Consider the following 19304-nt stretch of genomic DNA (forward strand, 5'->3'; position numbering starts at 1 on the left):
GCAAAAAAGCCATCATGAAATATATTCTTAACACATCATTCAAGAAAATTGCAAATACACAGTGCTGCTAAATAGCTCTTTTCCAAGGAAGAAAGGCTGTAAGAAACACATACTCACACATATGTGTATGTGTCTTCCCCTTGAGGCCTGTCTGCAAGCATTTCACAACTTAATATATGTTTAATTGATTTTTTATTGGGTCCACTGAATGCACGATTTTACAAACACAATAAAAAAAATAATTGATAAAGTTCTGCTCACATTAATTTTTTTTTTTTTTTTTTTTTTAGAAAAGGCTCAAGACAAGTGACCTTAGCTTCCCTTCAATCCGCCAATCGGATTAGGGAGAAATTCATCTCAGAGAATATTTCCCTTTAAACCGATTGGCTGTTGGAAGCGAAGAAGGGTTCTCTAGTCTGAGTTTATATCAGGCTTTGTTAAAATTTGACTTCGATACATTTTACAGGGCGTTAACATATTTTGTAGTTTATTTTACAATAGTTTGTGTCAATCCTCTCAATATGTCTAGCTATGCGGATATCACGTATCTACCAGTATATACTTGATACACTTTTTCTTTATGTGCCTTTACTCACGCTAAAAAAAAATCAAGGCGCACGCTTTGGTCCTTGGAAGACACAGATAGATAGATAGATAGATAGATAGATAGATAGATAGATAGATGGATAGATGGATTGATTAGAGATAGATAGATAGATAGATAGATAGATAGATGATAGATAGATAGATAGATAGATAGATAGATAGATAGATAGATAGATACAGATAGATAGATAGATAGATAGATAGATAGATAGATAGATAGATAGATAGATTTGTGCAAATAATCCATCATCTACCGCCAACTTCAATAAAAGGCATTCCATCTTGTAAATATAATTTCCCTATATTTCTCAAATTACAGAATAATGAGAATTACAGTGATAAAAAAATACTCCTATCGCATGATCATTTATAGATTCTGAATGCTAATATCGAATAAAAACAAATAAAATCATGAATCATAAAGACAGCAAGGCAGGGCAAGGCGAGTTGCACCGCGTGGGAGTTTATACTTTACAAAATTACAACTTAAATCCAATTTTTTTTACCATCATATTGTGTCATATCCAGAAAATAAACATCGTGTTGGAAACATAATTCACACATAAATGTAGAACCACTTCATCTACAACCTTGATTCCATCTCGGAAACATCATCTTTATTATTAGGGTTGCAATTTACCTGTTTTACGCTGAGAAAGTAGCCCGCAGCGCACAACTTTTAATTAAAGTGTCACTTGTGCTTTTACTTGGCATTTCATAGACCTGATACAAACTAATAACCTTAAGCTATTGTTTATGGTAGTCGTTACTTCCTTTAGTCCCTCATCCATTACAACACAGACGGCCACAATATCGAACATATAATACTTAATCTACTTGTGAGCTTAGGCATACATCATGTCCAATATATATATATATATATATATATATATATATATATATATATATATATATATATATATATATATATATATATATATATATAGGGATCTCTGATATATAGTTGGGCTAATTCCTAGATAGATATGAGAAATATTATGTAGAGGTAATAGTGAGTTGCCTTTTAATGGAAGAAAGAAAGAAAGAAAGACAGAAAGACAGAAAGAAAGAAAGAAAGAGAGAAAGAGAGAAAGAAAGAAAAAAGAAAGAGAAAAACACCAGACAGAACAATAGCTGGCAGTTTGAGCCTGCCATTCCACCATGCTTTTAGTGTGTATTGATGTTTCCCAGTAATGGCTGTAGTAGAATGGTACCTTACATTATAAGTGATCACTTAGGCTGGTTGACCTATACTATGCTGCTAAACCACGTTAAGAGTAAAGATTTCAGAGCTGACTGCAACGTTTGCTGTAGAGACAGCTGGGGAGTCAGAGCACTTGAATTTGACCAATGTCAATTTCCTGACCATCATAAAACCTTGAATAGAGCAGCAGTCTGGGATTTTCTTTAGGCTCCCCAACCCCCAAAGACAAAGTAACACAGCTATAGCCCAAGTGCACACTGGAAACACACAGGCATATAAAATCGAATGTTTAGCCACCATAGCCTTCTCCCTATTGTGCCTTGTGAATTTCATCTTTTAAGTACCTTGAAAAGAAAAATAAGATATTGTGAGAACGTTCTGGGCTACTCCTCTAAGCACTCCTCTCTGCACCGTTTGCATTGATATTCTCAAACTATTGTCTAATTAATCTTCCTAGACACAATAGTAAAGATGCAGGTAAAACCAAAATCAGAATAACATAATATATGAATGAATATTCATTATAGGCAGGTGTCATGTGCTATATTGTATGTTTCAATTCATAAAGTAGAGGTATTATTTTTGTGCATCTTCTGAAGTCAGAAAATTAACTTGTTGGATTATTAAAAAAAAAAAAAAAAAAAAAAAAAGGTATTTTGATTTTTTTTTTTTTAAATATTGGTCTTGGAAGTTCAACTATTAGTGGGAATGAATAGTAATTGTATTAATATAATACCGAGCATGATCTATCTATCTATCTATCTATCTATCTATCTATCTATCTATCTATCTATCTCTATCTATCTATCTATCTATCCCTTATTGTCTTATATTTTTCTGACTTTTGGTGCCAGAAATTATCATACCCTACTCTTGGAAGGATCAGAACATCAATGGAAAATAAAAAAGAGAGTGAGACATAGAGAAAAAAGAAAAGAAAGAAAGAAAGAAAAAAAAGTAAGAAATAGAGAAAGAAAGAAAGAAAAAAGAAAGAGAGCACACTAGCTAAGCAACTTTCATATGTTTCTCTATGTGAGAGATAAATTGATGTAAACGATAGAGCAAAATATCACGCACATCACATTTGGCTTGTACCAAGCAAAAATCCTGATAAATATGGATGCATAATTTATTTATTTTTTTAATCTGCCTAGTTATTGTAATAAAAACTATACCTAGGATATAGTCATAGCATGCATTTCCAAATTCCCTAACGTCTACATAGGTGCAACTGGTGCAGGCAAGGATTTGTAATGATTGCATAGCTCATCTCCCTGTCCAGACAGGTTTGCTGCATTCTACCCTAGTATACAACTACATCACTGCAGGCGAAAGAAAGACCTGTTAGTAAATATTTCTAATTTTCACTATCCAACAACTCAGAATCTGCAACATTCTTCGGTTTTATTACTTGTCTGTGAGATGCTTTTAAGTAGATGTTTCCCTCACCAATCCAGTACCGTAATTACTTCCTAAGTATGAGTCTTGGGCACATCAAAACAACTGCATCCCGCAGCCATAAACAAAGATTACTAAATACCGCCAGAGTGTAAAAGAAAACCAGAATTGCAGCAGAGTAGCCACAAGTGGCATACGTGTAGAAAATATTAATGTCCCCCAAAGGCTGAGATACATTTAAATGGATCTAGAAAAAGAGAAGGGGGGGGGGTGAAGAGAGTAAGAAAGAATGGAGAGAGAGAGAGAGAGAGAGAGAGAGAGAGGGAGAGAGAGAATAGGAGACAGAGAGAGAAGATAAACAATTGGGGCAATTGGATGAGAACTGGTGGGGTGGTTGTGGTAGTGGTGGTGAAGAGGAAAGGGTGGGGGGAGGAAAAAAGAAGGTTCAGAAATGGATGCGAAATGGGATGGGGAGGGGGGGTACAGAAATTGTAGGTGGGAGTATGTAAGACAATTAGAGTTGGGGTACTTGGCAATAGATTGAGAAGAAATGCAAACTCTAGAAGCAATGGTTACTAAGACTAGTGGAAATGTGTATATATATATATATATATATATATATATATATATGTATGTATATGGCAGAGGTGTATAGTAGAGAAATAGATCAAGTAGGGAGTGCTGAAGCAAATGTCTATCTATCTATCTATCTATCTATCTATCTATCTATCTATCTATCTATCTATCTGTCTAAAGTGTGTGTGAGTGTGTATCAATATGTTATGGAGAATGTTTTGGGGTGGGAACATGTAAAAATAATAGAATTTGAGCAAAGAGGGTTGTTGAGGGGGTGCAAATCATGAAAGAAAATAGGGGGATAGGGAAAGGGGGAGAGAGAAAGAGAGAGAAAGAGAGAGAGAGAGGGAGAGGAAGTGAGAAAAAGAGGGGGAGGGAGAGAGAGAAAGAGAGAGAGAGAGAGGGGGGGAAGAGGGGACAAGAAAATGAAACAAAATCAGGGAAGTTAGGGGCAAAAAGGGAAGATTATAGAAGAAAGTATAGGTACAAATGATGTTTTCCCCAAATTCAATACCAAATAGAATCATTAGACAACACAGAAAATTATATATCCCAACACTTCAAAAAGCAGCCTCCTTTTCCCAAGGTGGAATTGGCACTAATTCATTGGCCTGATGGGCGGAGCAAAGTGTCTCTATATTATTTAATTAATAAATGATAAAAAGAAACAAACCGTAAAAATGTGACAGTTTTTTTTCCAGTTAAGCCTCATGACAGTTCTTTAAAGACGTAAGTAAACATTGTGACATTAGCAGAAAGCTATTTAATGAAACTGTTTAAATATCTCCAATGAATCGGCCACATTAGTTACTTCAATTAAAGTAACATTTCTTGGAGGACAAATGGATGGCACCATGGAGACAGTCTCACAGCTAGACTGGGACTCTTTGCTGTAGTCAAATGTTCTCTTTTTATAATATATCATCTCTTTTTTTCCCCAACAGCCTTTTCCATTTTTTTTTCTTCAAATGGGGTTTGTGGAACTCATAAGTCGAAGCAATTAACACAATACCTAAGTAAAAATATAAAAGGTGTATATAAATAGGTTGCAATGTGCCCAACTACTCAGAATATTGAATTCCATTTTCTTTTACAAAGGTGATCAGAATAATTATGTGCAACTGATTCTATATACAGTATTTAAATAATTCCATAGGTCTATTGTATTTCACAAGGAATGCAATAATTAGGCCCTTGCTGAAAAAAAAGTGTCAGCAGCTGAAATGATATAATAGGCTGGTGTGCACTTTGTAAAGTTAAATCAGACAAATCTTTAGCATTTGTCTTTATTTCCTAAATAAACTAAACACAATGCAGACCAGATAGGTATGATGTAATTCATTTATAGTAATAATAATATTAATAATATAAAAAAGTATATCAATGAATAAATTAAAAGTGCAGCTTTTTTAGAAACACAATTGAAGCTTGATTTTCTTGACTGTACGTGAGCTTTACACCCGGCTATGGGTCACTATGCTACCTCTAGTAGCTCCCCAGCACCCAGGAAGCCTTTGGCTGCCTAATATACAAGGACATGTTTAACACATTGATAGGTGATGGCACAGTTCCCAAATTCCTAGTTGGCGATGACATCATTAGGATCCAAAATAATCCTTGTGGCTACAGAAAAAAAGTGCATGAGCAGTAGTTTCTACAACTGATATCTAGAGTAGCAGCTAGCATAGGTGCAGATCTAATCATGCAGATAAAAGGGTCCTAACCCAGGCCCCTTCCTGCCAATGGAGCCATAGACAAACCCGAGCTGGCCCTTTGTGGCTAGTCCACCTTCAGTGGGAACCAAGGCACATATTCCATAGAGCAATGACTGTAATACAAGAACTTCAGCAACACATCTGGAGAGAGCGGGATATTCCGGCACAGATTGTATAGATTAAGTACAGCTTTAGGGACTGTCCGGGCCAGATCTGTTCATTAATACCATGTACAAGACAGACAAGCCATACCCCGTCTAACAATGCTTCCCTTGAAGAACAGGCCATTTTAAACCTACCTCCTCTGAAATCAAGCAGCCATTGATTTCATACAAGCCAGCCTGCTATTTAGTAAGGGGGATTCATGCCATATGTAATCGGATTAGTAAAGGGTATATTAAAGATTAACTCATAGGTGTAGGGCCAATTGCTATATTAATAAAAAGCTACCAGAAGGATATGCTCTATAGAATAAATAACAGACTAATAAAAAAAATAAATAAGAATAGATATCTACTAAGACATCCCCTACCATCTGTCAAAGAGGCCCAACACATTACCATAAACAGTCTTTCCCTGGATCTGTGATCAAATCGATAACAGCATGGAGCATTGACAGTTTAGGGACTGGGGAAAATCTTAGTATTCATCAATATGTCTATTTCCAAGGAGAGAGCTGTGTGCTCGCTGCAGAAAGCGCTGTATGTTGGGTGATCAGCCCTCACTATGCCATCTCAATATATTGCTCTAGATTGAAGACACAAACGAGAAGAGCATATATATGTATGCATTTGCCTTACCGATTGCTCTGCATTGTTTTCTGCAGGGGACACTGCACTGCTCACATACTGCCTAATTGGGCTTTTTTTCTTTTGTGACGTTAACATCCTTTCCTCCAGAAGCAGACGGGCTCTTTTCAGCTTGCTGAAAGAATTTCTCGAAGGAAGACTATCCACAAAACCAGATCTCCCATCCCCATAGCCTCTCCACAGCCCCCAATCCAGCTCGTGCAAAAAAAAAGTGGGCTAGGCAATAGCAGCTTATGGCTGTGTTTACCAGAATTAAAGGAGCATTTCCCCTTTAGCCTTGTTGTGACAAAGGGGTGAAAATGGAGGACCATGGCAAGCCATATAAGGCAGGATGCTAACTTGACCTTCACTTTGCAGCTGGGCTCCTCCCACCCAGACAGACAGTTGTAAACACAAGTAGACAGCAGGCTGACAAGATTAGCAGATCCTCAGACTTGTAAACCACTAAACAGCTTTTAGAGAGGTGTTAGATTGGTGCATCTAACGCTTATTTCTCTGTGGCTGCTGAAATCAAGGCTTGACATGGCCAAACTTTTTTTTTTTTTTGGGGGGGGGGGGGGGGTAAGAGCAGGGAAATTGCTGCTCCTTTATGATGGGGGAGTGCAAGGGAGAAATGGAAAGCTAGGAGAGCTAATGTATGCCAGATCTCAAGGGGTGGGCTGATCTGCCACATCCGGAATACTTTTGCGAAGGAGAGAATGGGAGTGGAATTTGTAGTCAGGGATAAAGAAAAATAAAACAATAATCCCTTCTTCCCAGCCAGTCATTTCACGTGTCTGCACCAGGAAAACAGCTTCCTCCTGTACAATGTACCTTTTTGTTAGGAGTCCTTCAAATGGACTCGGCATCAGATTGCGTCTAAGGAGCAAAAAAAAAAAGCATCAAACACAATATAGACCCCCTAATAGTAAATGTGATCTGGTGTGATGGGGGATCATATTGCATGTCTTTCTATGTCACTCACTGTGCTTCATATATTATTAACAAACAATTGCCAAAAATAAGCTGCATAATATTCACTAAGCTATTTAAGCTTATATTAACCGGTATCAATTAGAATGTAATATTTGTATCTACTTTTAAAATATAATGAACACATCCAGCAATAAAATAATAACAGCAACAGCACCAATAATAATAATTGTAATAATAAACATTATGTTTATTAGCTGATTATTCCTCACTATTCATAGGTATCTAACACATGCTGATATATATATATATATATATATATATATATATATATATATATATATATATACACACACTATCTATTTAGTTATCTATATATACACACACACACACACACACACATATCTATATATAGATATATATAGATATATGTGTGTATATAAAAATATTATTTTTCTGTGGATATGGCATATCATTCTGTTTATAGTCATATACTCCAGTATGTGTGTGTGTGTTTATATATATTACTGTATATATATATATATATATACACATAGTATATATGATTATGAAACAGAATAATATGCCATATCCATTAAAACACACACACACACACACACACACACACACACACATATATATATATTCTTTTTTTTTTACGTTATACCTCTTTTTCTTTGACTTTCATATTTTTTTCCTGGTGTGCGCTGGATAACTGGCTGTGCCTGTCCATGGGGTGGTGGTCTTGCTGCACCATGTGCATTCAATTAGGGTCTTAATAAAGGATAATGTTGACACGATTCCTACCTCTAGCGTTGCGGTAGGGACACAAATGCTTTAGCCACGTTTGATCTATAGTCACGTTCCTTGTGCTTTGGTAATGAAGTATTTTAGGTGATTTACAGTATATTAATGTATCAGAAGAATGTGTTTGTAGTATGAAGTATGGGCTTTTCTACATTTTCTATTCTACACAGAAAATATTGCAGTTTATCGCAAATTGCATTTAAATCTCTAGTGCTCAATGTTGTTCTCACAGACGGGGAACAAGCCGTGGGGTGGGGGGGTCATCTAATGCTCATAGACATTAGATGGCAGTCTTCCGATATTGCTTGGATCTGGAGACGATTTTCTAGTGTCTATAGTCTTATGCTATTACGCCTTCCAAATCGCTATTGCTTTCAGCAATAGGGGGGGTGCGCAGCTCCCCCATCTGCTCCACTTAAACAGGATTGTTCCCCCCAAATACTACGTTTTTGTTTAAAGAAGAGACTAGAGTATAACAAAAAGATGGTCGTCCGATATGAAAGGATTGGGCTGTTAGTGAGAAGCTATTTTTTTTTTAAAGGGCCACAATACTTGTGTTGAATGTAATGATGCTGCAGAATAGTCCACTAATGCACTATTTTGTAAATGCTGTTCATTATTCCAAAGTTTATTTTTAACCAATCTGCATGTTTATTATTCTAAATGGAATTAATACATATTTTATATAAAAATGCTATGCCCAATAGGTTCAACATACAAAGCTAACACACCAATGCAATGATCCTTATTTTCAAATAAGTTATTTTCAGCTGAGTCCATTGAGATTTCCAAATTACAGGCAAATTGATAAAATAAAACTTATTATCTTTGTGTTGAAGCTTTGTGAACTGAGCCTTAACATGTATAATTGGACTTATTTATATATATATATATATATATATATATATATATATATATATATATATATATATATATATATATATATATATGCTTACTACGTCTATATGTTCGCATGCAGGAGTGCTGAGAGATGACCCAACAAGTTTGCACGACTATATGGTAATAAAGGATATATTTAGGTCGATGAATTTTAATACTGCAGTATAATCATCCACATGTCCACGTATGTGTCATCAACATGATGTGCCAAAATGAATAGAAAAATCCAGCACAGTGTAATTTATCTAATGCAATACGAGGTCTCCATCCAAAAATAGATACATTAGAACATTGCTTTCCAATTATTTATTGTTGTATTTTATAGCGCCCACTCCAAATATCCAAAGTGTTATCCAACATAACAGGCGCTGTTATTAATTGTTCAGAGCTGGCATAAACTATGTATGAAGTAGAAGAGAAATATTAAAATAGAAGCATATTATTCATGCGAGTCGCTGGGAGGAAGGCCAGTCCCATAGATGAGAGTGTGGAATGTGCAGACCCATTTCACCCACTAGGAGTCCTATTTTTCTAAGAAAAAGTGTCTTCTAATGTATCCTAGGCTAGCTCTTCAGGAGGGGACACTGCTATATGTAGGAGGGATAGCTGATGGATAAATAGAAAGAATAAAAAAAATCAAAAGGAGAGGGGGAGAGGAAAGAAAAAAGAAAGAGAGAAAGAAAGAAAGAAAGAAAGAAAGAAAGAAAGAAAGAAAGAAAGAAAGAAAGAAAGATCTGGGGAGATAGCGGTGTGGGATTTTTGTCCTCTGCAAGCTTTGCTCTTTTCGTTAATTTATTGCAAACCATTGCAAACCAGCCATTTCTGGGATGATCAGAAAAGAAAGAAGAAAGAAAGTGAGGTTAACATATAAATATATCGACTGACAGATGTATGTATGAAACAGTCCATGGTCTATACGTTGCAATTCTTCAATGTTTCTATAACTCTGTATTTTCTTCTTTTTATGATACAACTATTTATTTTCTTTACTTGAAAATTAAGAAATGCTTGGATTGAAATTCTATATGCACCTATCTGTCTATCATCTATCTATTTAAGATGTTCCATCTGTCTATCTAGATTTTATATAGGGTCGAGGTCTCCTCTAAAATGAGTGGCGGGTAGAGAACTCCTTCAAGTTGAAATGCATGTCTATGGGATGGGAGAAGCTCTTTGTCTGAGGTCTGAAAGCCTGGGAAGGATGCTATCATACACAGAAAGACAAAGGGGGGCTTAACACCGCAGTGCAGGACAATGAGAGCTCGCCATAGTAAAATCTGTTCTGTCACTAGAGCAACACTCCTGAATGAAATCCTAAGAGATACAAACATATACAGACTGATTTACTGAAGGAGTTGAGAATGTTCACTCAGAAAGGAGAGAAGACTCCGTTCAATTCTCCAATTAGCTGAAAAGCAATTTCCTATTTATTTCTAATTCTATTTTCTAAGACTTTCTTTTTTGAGTGAACATTTTCAACTCCTTTAGTAGATCAGCCTCATAACATTCTCAGTACACTTGCTGGAATTGCCATTCTGTAATCGGAAACGGTGAACTATTTTGCATTATATTTATCTATAGGTAGATTAGAAATACACGCGCTCTTACATATAGGGCAATGCTAATTAAAAAAAAAAAAAGACGAATATGGATGGATAGATATTTACATTTATCACACATATACAAACCTCCAAAGTGTTTATCGATAGATACATCGTAATATGCCTGAAGCAATGACGTACTTGGGGCTTATATTTCCATTACAGCACAATTAATTCAGCAGATTTATTTTTTTTTCATGTATCTCTCTCCTGATAAAAATGTGTGTTGTGTAAAATGTAATTGAATGTCACTACTGCTTTCTAATTTATTTATGTTCAACAAACAAACTTTGCCAGCACCATGAATTAGATTGGTGGGGAATATATGAATGGAAATAAAGTAAAAGAAACTTTGAACTGTTTTTAGAAAGTCTTTCATTGAGTGAAGTTTGTGTAGCAGGGCAGCCCAGTTCTGAATATTCTGCACAGCTAGTATTTTTAAGCTAAAGCAGCTGGGGGCGCCTGTTGCTTGGCAAATATCTATCATCCTCTCTCTTGTGAGCAGTGAGAGGAGAGAAAGAAGAATTTATGCAACAGAGCCTGGCTCATAGTAAATATTGCGATCTAAAGACACACTGAAAGATCTGAAGCAAGACATCACGTTAATAATCTTCCATATCCCATTCAGATGTCACGTGATAAATATGTTTGTTCTGTATAATAGTTCCCTTTATTTGTTGCGACAATGCTAATTAAGCTTTTACTGTATCCTCCATAACTAAGTTTTCAATAAATCCAAGAAATCATGAATCATTCATAAAATGTCAGCTTGTTTACATCGAGCAGCATTACAGGCAGACGGTGCATTATACAGCAATCATCAGCAGGGCTGGGAGTTCTTGTACGCGGCTGCTAGGGGGGGCTACAGCGCCTCTTAGACCCCTACTGCGACAAATGTCTCATCAGAGTGCTGCCAGAATTATGATCATCAGATGAACATTGTTTACACTTCAAATATCACTGTGTAGATAGAGTTCTATCACTTGCAGATGTGTAATATTTTCTGATATATTGGAATCATTGATCCCACTCTGGAGTCAGCACCCTGTTTTTATTTCTTAAGCACCCTATTATTCACTGAGGTGTGAGTGGGCACAGACGATGATGGAGAAAGGTGAAGCCTGTACTTAGGCCACTTCATATGGAGGTGATCTCATGCTTACTGAGACCTTCTAACCAGGAGGCACAGGGCATGAGTCACCTTTCTTAAAAGCCCCATAAAATGACAAGTGTGATACTCAGATAGTCGCTAAAAGCGCTCATCCCTTGCTCACCATTGTGCTAGAACCCCATTTACTGTCAGACAAAATCTTCCGCAATTTCCAGGCTGCAAACTGCTTACTATTAGGTGCTAAAATCTTCAATGACGCCAATAATGTGGTCGGGGAGGCAGATAAGACGTTTGTCTCATATATAATTCCTTACAAATTATACATGCCTAACATTTGTACAATGTGTGTTTAATAAATATTTTTACATCTGCATGTGATTGTGTGTGTGTGTGTGTGTATGTATCAATGTGTGTAATAGTAATCATAATAATAACAACCACAACACCAACATCATTTATATATATATATATATATATATATATATATATATATATATATATATATATATAAATGATGTTGGTGTTGTGGTTGTTGTTATTGTGATGATTACTATTAGTAGTAATTTTTGTTATGGATGTTGATGCTGATCTCTAAAACAGTGACACTAAGACAGCTACGTTCACATTTTTTAAATGAGTATTGACCTTTTTTTTTTCACTACCAGCATGCATTTCCATTTGGTATGTATATATGTATGACCTCAGAGGCAGACTTTTTGGATTTTTTAATGGATCTGAACATAGCATATGTTTACGAAACTCTGTCGCCATTGAAAATAATGCAGCTGCGTTCAGATCCGTAAATAATAAACGGCTGTGCGTTTTTTTAACCACCGTGGTAATAAAGGCAGTCACTAGGCTCCAGTTGGTGGGACCTCAGCACAATGCCTATGGTTAAGACCGCCACACTATTATCATTACCACTACTACCATTAATACTATTATTTATCCTGTACTAATCTATGCTGTGACATGTTCCTTTAATCCAAAGGACAACAGACCTGTCACCAACCTGCTTTGTTAGGACCTGGGCACCATGTAGAATTGTGGACCTACCTTTACTCCAGTTCAGCCTCCCTGAGAATTGAATGGCAGTCAATTAAATCGAGGGACTCAGTCACAAAACTGCGCTGAATGAAAGTAGAGGCAGGCGGCCATGAGGAAAAGGAGACAGATGAAGAACAGAAAACAGCCATGTATTTTGATAAATGTATTTATTGTCTGAAATCACATAAAGTACATCATCGTTGTTACTTATTAAGCACAATGAACGTGGCTATATATAGATCAAACGTGCCTGGAGCATCATGTCCCTACCGCATCGATGAGGTAGGAATCGTGTCAACATTATCCTTTAATAAGATCCTAAATTGAATGCACATGGTATAAGAAGGCCAGCACACCATGGACACGCACAGCCATCTACCCCAGCACACAGCAAGGCAGATTTCATTGCTGACTTCCTCTCACATACATAGGGGATAGAAATGACTCAGTAAGCAGTTGATCACACTATTGCACGTGTAAAATACTATTCTTCCTGCCAATGTCTTCTATAAAATAATAGATGAGCTGGCTGTAGGGGTGAGGGGTGCCCCTTCATGTGTGGGCACCTTTCACCGAAGATCAGCCAGTGACACATGGAAAGATAAAGACTTGTGCGTGAGATATTGCACTGCAGCCTCAGCAATAGCCTTCCAGATCTAATTGCATCCCCAGAAGTGATTTGACTTCCAGTTACAAAAAAATAAAAATAGGATCCCCTGGGATTGGATTGCAACACAGCAAGTCACTGAGCTGGTAATGAAGGTGATTTGTTCTTTACAAATGAGGTATCCATTATTCCCTTCCATACTGTATCTCTCTGCCAATTTATAAGGCCAGCAGTGAAGCTGTGTGGGCCAGCTAAAAAAAAAAACTTGATGAAAAGCAGGTACCATTCAGGATTTTTTCCTGCTCGGGATCGCCTCCATCCTTTACAGATCGTAAATAAGACTCCTTTAGCCAGTTCTGCCCGGCCATGACCGTGAACGTAAAGGGAAGCACGTGGTGGTGATTTAAACATCCCAGAAATTGCTGGTTTGCAATAAAATTAATCCCCTTTGAAATAAAACGAATGGAGCAAAGCTTGCAGGGGACAAAAAAAATCCCACACACTGCTATCTCCCCAGATATCCCTTTCATCTTTTCTTTTCTTTCCTTTTTTCTTTCTTTCTTTCTTTCTTTTATTCTTTCTTTCTTTCTTTCTTTCTTTCTTTCTTTCTTTCTTTCTTTCTTTCTCTTTCTTCCTTTCCTTCTTTATGTTTCACAACATGACCATTGCCAGTGATCCAATGCTATAGTATTACCTATAATCCTATGATCCCTCGTTCAATTTGCATTTTTATTTTTCTTGCCTATTTGTGTAATAAACCCTTTATGACAGGTACCTAATAATTACTCCATTGCCTTTCCCTTTTCCCCTTCATGTTACACATAGACACAAAATATTCCCTCTTTTTAAACAGTCTTGCTTTGGTGTCTTAATAGTGAAAGTGTCAATTAAACTCGACAGGATCTTGTTACAATTCTCCATTAAAAGTCATTTAGGACAACAATGTCTGCGACCTAATTTTAAATATATTTTTAGAATTATCATTGTTCCTGGATGGTGGGCGGGTATTTGTATTTATATGTCATGTATCTATGTTGATTATTTTTCTTCATTGCCCTAGGGTCATCATATTTTGAAAGCACATAGGACTCACGATCCAATACGATAAAAATAAATATATACATACATACTGATAAACCTATATGGATATAAAGAAAAATCTCATGGAAAAGCATTTGTATATATATATATATATATATCTGGGGAGTATTAACAACAGCTCACAGTTCGCCGTTCAGTTATGCCAGCAATTGTGCATGTTCTGAAATGTATAGACGCAGTGACTATACAATACAATACTGCATGGTTATGATATTTCAATAACACATATAATGAATATGCTACTTCTTCAGTCTATGAATGATGGGGAAAATATACTTCAAGCCCATCATCACACGACAGGGGTCCTTCACTTTCCCTATAGACATTCACATCTAGGTGAAATAGCACCAAAGCATGACAGCCAGTCGCCTGTCAGTCAATAGAGGAGCAAGGCAACAGAGCCAGCCAGTCCCACATAGAGGAAAAAAAAACATGTTTTTCCACCTTGGACTATTCTGCAGGATAGATTTAGGGCAGTTCGGAAACAAAAAGTCCTTGAAATGCTTGAGATCTCCAGCTTGTTGTACACATTGCTTGTTGTGACTCACAGAGAGCAGACTGTCCCTCACCCCTCCACAAGTACAGAACAAAGTTCATTTGGGGTGAGAGTGGTAGTCATCTTAATAAAAGGGAAGGGGGGACACTGACCAATATTGTTGGCAGTTCTGCTGATTCTGGAACAAGTACAAAGCCATAGATGATGTCAGTACACAGGAGGACAAGGAGAACAAGACCTGCAGCAGCTGCTTGGGAAGGAATGTATCAGGCAGTCCATAGCTTTCCAACATCCCCTCAGTCTAGCTGGTGGCCTCTGTGCAGACATGGAGCTGGGGACACTGGAGGCTTAGCATGTGTCCAGCTCTCTGGGATTCCTGTGCATACATGTCCACATAGGTCTAGAAGAAAGACATGGCCTGCTCTCTCATGAGAAGTCTCTTCTTCTTCATCCTCCGGTTCTGGAACCAAATCTTCACCTGCTGGTCACTGAGACTCAGCCGGTCAGACAGTTCTCTCCTCCGCTGTCTGGTGATAAATTCATTGACCATAAACTCTCCTTCCAGTTCTGCTAGCTGAAGCTTGGAGTATGGCTTCCTTTTCTTGCGGGATCTGGTGTGCATGGGGTACCAGGGGGCTCCTGTACAAAATGGACACATGTCAAAAATGACAATATAATAATATAGTAAAAAAAAAAGATAAGACTACCTATGATCAAGTGGATATATATCCCTAACCACTAATTAATTATACCAGTGTTGATTGGTTATAGACATGCAACTATGGGGGAGATTTACTAAAACTGGTGAACTCAGAATCTGGTGCAGCTGTGCATGGTAGCTAATCAGCTTCTAATTTTAGCTTGTTCAATTAAGCTTTGGCAATAAAACTTGGAAGCTAATTGGTTTCTATACAGAGCGGCTCCAGATTTTGCATTCTCCAGTTTTAGTAAATAACCCCCTATGCAACTGGTATACATGCATACTTAATTCACAAGCTATAACCCCAGCCAAAGGCACTCTGTTTTCAGCCCTGTGACTTTCATTTTTTTTATATTTAATTTTACTCAACTGTCACTCGTATGTGAAAATGAGGATACTTACATTTCTTCCCCTAAACTTAATTCATATATGTATTACAAAAACCAAGGATGTAACTTTTCTATAGCTCACGGTGGTGCTCCTTAAAACACCTATGATCTATTTCCCTATGGATATCATAATAAAATGTATCTATTTATAGCATCACATGCTCACTTCATAAAGGATATGGGTATCTATTTTCTGCCCTGTGATTTTAATTTTTGATTTTTTATTTTTATTTTCCCCCCCACATTTCTGACTGATATGCTTACAGTCATAGCTTTAACACCAGCCTCAGGCATTTTAATTGCATAATTTCAGCCTTGTGACTTTAATTTTTTTTTTTACATTTATTTGGACTCAACTGTCACTTTTTTTTAATGAAGATGCTTACGAGTGGTCTCCAACTCTTAATTTATATAGAATGTATAACAATTGTTGCTTTTCTGTAGCTCACAATGATACACCTATATTTTATTGATCTTATTATTCACAGGTGTAAAATGTATTTATCTATATATAGCATCTCAGGCAGTTGACAATGGACACGGATCTTTATTTTCAGTATTTTTACATTTTTTATATGCTTACAGGCTTAAAAGCCACCTAAGGCACTCTATTTTTAGCCTGGAGACTTTCATTTTTTTTTAAATTTGACACAACTGTCATTTTAATTTTTAAATGCGGATACATATGTTTGTCCTCCCATCCTTAATTTATATAAAATGTTTAACAAATGTTACTTTTCTGTAGCTCACAATGGTACACATTTTATTTATTGCTCTTATTGATCACATGTATACTATGTATTTATCTATAGCATCATAGGCTCAGTTCACAAAGGATCAGGATCTTTATTTTCAGTCCTGTTACTTTTATTTATTTATTTTTACTGATATGCTTACAGACTTAAAAGCAGCCTAAAGCTGTCCATACATAATGCAATATTCTTATTCAATTTCTTTTAGATTTACCTTCAAGTATGTAGTGCAAGGGCCTGCCTGATTGCATACAAATGGAAAGTGTTTAGATTTAACCTCATATTATATGTATTTGTAAATCTAAAGGAAAATTGTACATGTTAATTGTATAATGTATGGCCAGCCTTAGGCTTTCTGTTTTCTTGTGACTTTCAATTTTTACATTTGACTCAACTGTCATTTTTTTAAATAAAGATCCTTATGTTTATCCTCCTATCCTTCATCTATATAAAATGTATTAAACGTTACTTTTCTGTAGCTCACAATGATACACCTATTATTTAATACTCTTATGGATACCAGGCATAAAACATATCTCTGTCTACAGCATCATAGGCTCAGGTCACAGGGGATCAGGATGTTTGTTTTTAGCCCAGTGACTGTAATTTTCAAAGCTTATCGGATTCATCTGATTTTTTTTTTGTAAGTAATGACCATTATTGTAGTGTGTTTGTGATCTGAGCCTGGTGTCAGGATCCTGGCCATAGATGTGACTGTATAGAGACAATAAGATTGCCAGGAATGCTCGCCATGTATATGAGAAGACTTGACAAGTGCCTGGCAGTGATGTGCCGGTGTCTATAGAAGGCTTCCTAATTTTATGGCATATTTACATGTTTATTGCTATCGCCCTCCTCTCCCTCTTTCCTCTCCATCACCTAATAAAACATTTAGGGATTTGAGTGCTACCCCTAGCGGTGTTGGTCCAACATAAACGGTAATCCCATCCACCCCCCCAATAAAAGTCCTCCTGCGAGCCATGCAGAGGGCAGCTCTTCTTACCAGTGGCAGGGAGGTTGTTGCTGGCCGGGTTGGCCGGGGAAGCCATTGTCACCGTGTCTCCGCTCTGAGTCTTGGGGGCTCCGTCATTGAGGAGCGAGGAGCTGGAGTCCGACTCCAAGGACTGGCAGGACGGCGGGTCGTGGGGGACCGGCTCAGCCGCACTGTACTCGTACTTCTGGAAGCTGCTGCTACTGCTGCTCATGCCATTGTGGATCGAGCTGTCCAGGGGCATCAGCACGTTGTCTCTCAGGCGGTCCTCCCTCTTCAGGCTCGGGGTCTCCGGGCACCCCTCCCGGTAATAGCACTTGGTCTCCTCCACCCGGGCCAAGTCACAGGCTCTGCTGAACGAAGGGTTAATGGAGACGGGGCTGCTGAGATAGGGCTGGGGGTAGCCATTGCAGGGCTCTGTGGATGCCCAGGGCAGAGAGCACACATTGTCCCTTCTGGGGTAGGAGAGGGAGGGCAGGCCAGGTAACTGACCCCCAGAGGTCCTGAAATTGGGGAAATAAAAGGTGTCCCCAGTGTGAATATTGACCAGAGGTCCCACAAAGCCAGGATTAAGAAGATTATGCTCTCCCATTTCCGCGGGCCTGACCAGGAGCTTCTACTTTATTGCCATCTGACATTAAACATAGTCAAAGCTACAGCTTGCCCTCATTGGCTGCGGCGGCTCACGTGGGCCGCCGCTTGTGACGCCTGGATAAATCCCGCCCCTTTCTTGGCTACTGAACACAAAACAAAACATGAAGTTTTCTCCCAGCTCATCCCACATGTGTCTTCCCAGCCTTCTCCTACACCTCGCCTGCAGGAAGATGAGTGCTGCTTCCACAGTGGCTCTAGATACACACAGTCCAATGAAGTAGCCGGCCATCTCTGTCTGCATTGCCTCCATGGGATGGACGGGTCACTCATTATCATTAGGGAGCATATAATGGGATGGGATACCCCCCCCCCCCATACACACATATATTTATATGATAGGTTATAGGCAAGTTCTATCTATCTATCTATCTATCTATCTATCTATCTATCTATCTATCTATCATCTATCTATCTATCTATCATCTATCTATCTATCTATCTATCTATCTATCTATCTATCTATCTATCTATCTATCTATCGAATCCATCTATCTATCTATCTATCTATCTATCTATCTATCTATCTCTAATCAATCTATCTATCTATCTATCTATCTATCTATCTATCTATCTATCTATCTATCTATCTATCGAATCCATCTATCCATCTATCTATCTATCTATCTATCTATCTATCTATCTATCTATCTATCTCTAATCAATCCATCTATCTATCTATCTATCTATCTATCTATCTATCTATCTCTAATCAATCCATCTATCCATCTATCTATCTATCTATCTATCTATCTATCTATCTATCTATCTATCTATCTATCTATCTATCGAATCCATCTATCTATCTATCTATCTATCTATCTATCTATCTATCTATGTATCTATCTATCATCTATCTATCTATCTATCTATCTATCTCTAATCAATCTATCTATCTATCTATCTATCTAATATATGTATCTATGTATCT

At 37.3% G+C, this 19304-nt stretch overlaps 1 protein-coding gene and 1 long non-coding RNA gene across 2 annotated transcripts; both read right to left on the bottom strand.

The window, feature by feature from the left end:
- Positions 1 to 4532: 4532 nt before the first annotated feature.
- On the bottom strand, positions 4533 to 6787 carry LOC149450801 (uncharacterized). Its single transcript, XR_016315217.1, has 2 exons — positions 6300 to 6787; positions 4533 to 4796 (listed from the first exon to the last, which is right to left on the bottom strand). It is a non-coding gene; the product is annotated as an uncharacterized LOC149450801 (long non-coding RNA).
- A 6049-nt stretch (positions 6788 to 12836) lies between these two features.
- HOXC12 (homeobox C12) lies at positions 12837 to 18358 on the bottom strand. The gene is made up of 2 exons (XM_089691429.1): positions 17735 to 18358; positions 12837 to 15529 (listed from the first exon to the last, which is right to left on the bottom strand). The coding sequence occupies exons 1-2, from the start codon at positions 18312 to 18314 to the stop codon at positions 15291 to 15293; spliced, it is 819 nt and encodes a 272-aa protein (XP_089547555.1). The 5' UTR covers positions 18315 to 18358; the 3' UTR covers positions 12837 to 15290.
- Between the last annotated feature and the right edge of the window lie 946 nt (positions 18359 to 19304).

Source organism: Staurois parvus, unplaced genomic scaffold, assembly GCF_062004578.1.
Source record: "Staurois parvus isolate SC_StPar_1 unplaced genomic scaffold, SC_StPar_1.0 ptg000562l, whole genome shotgun sequence".
Classification (NCBI taxonomy): domain Eukaryota; kingdom Metazoa; phylum Chordata; class Amphibia; order Anura; family Ranidae; genus Staurois; species Staurois parvus.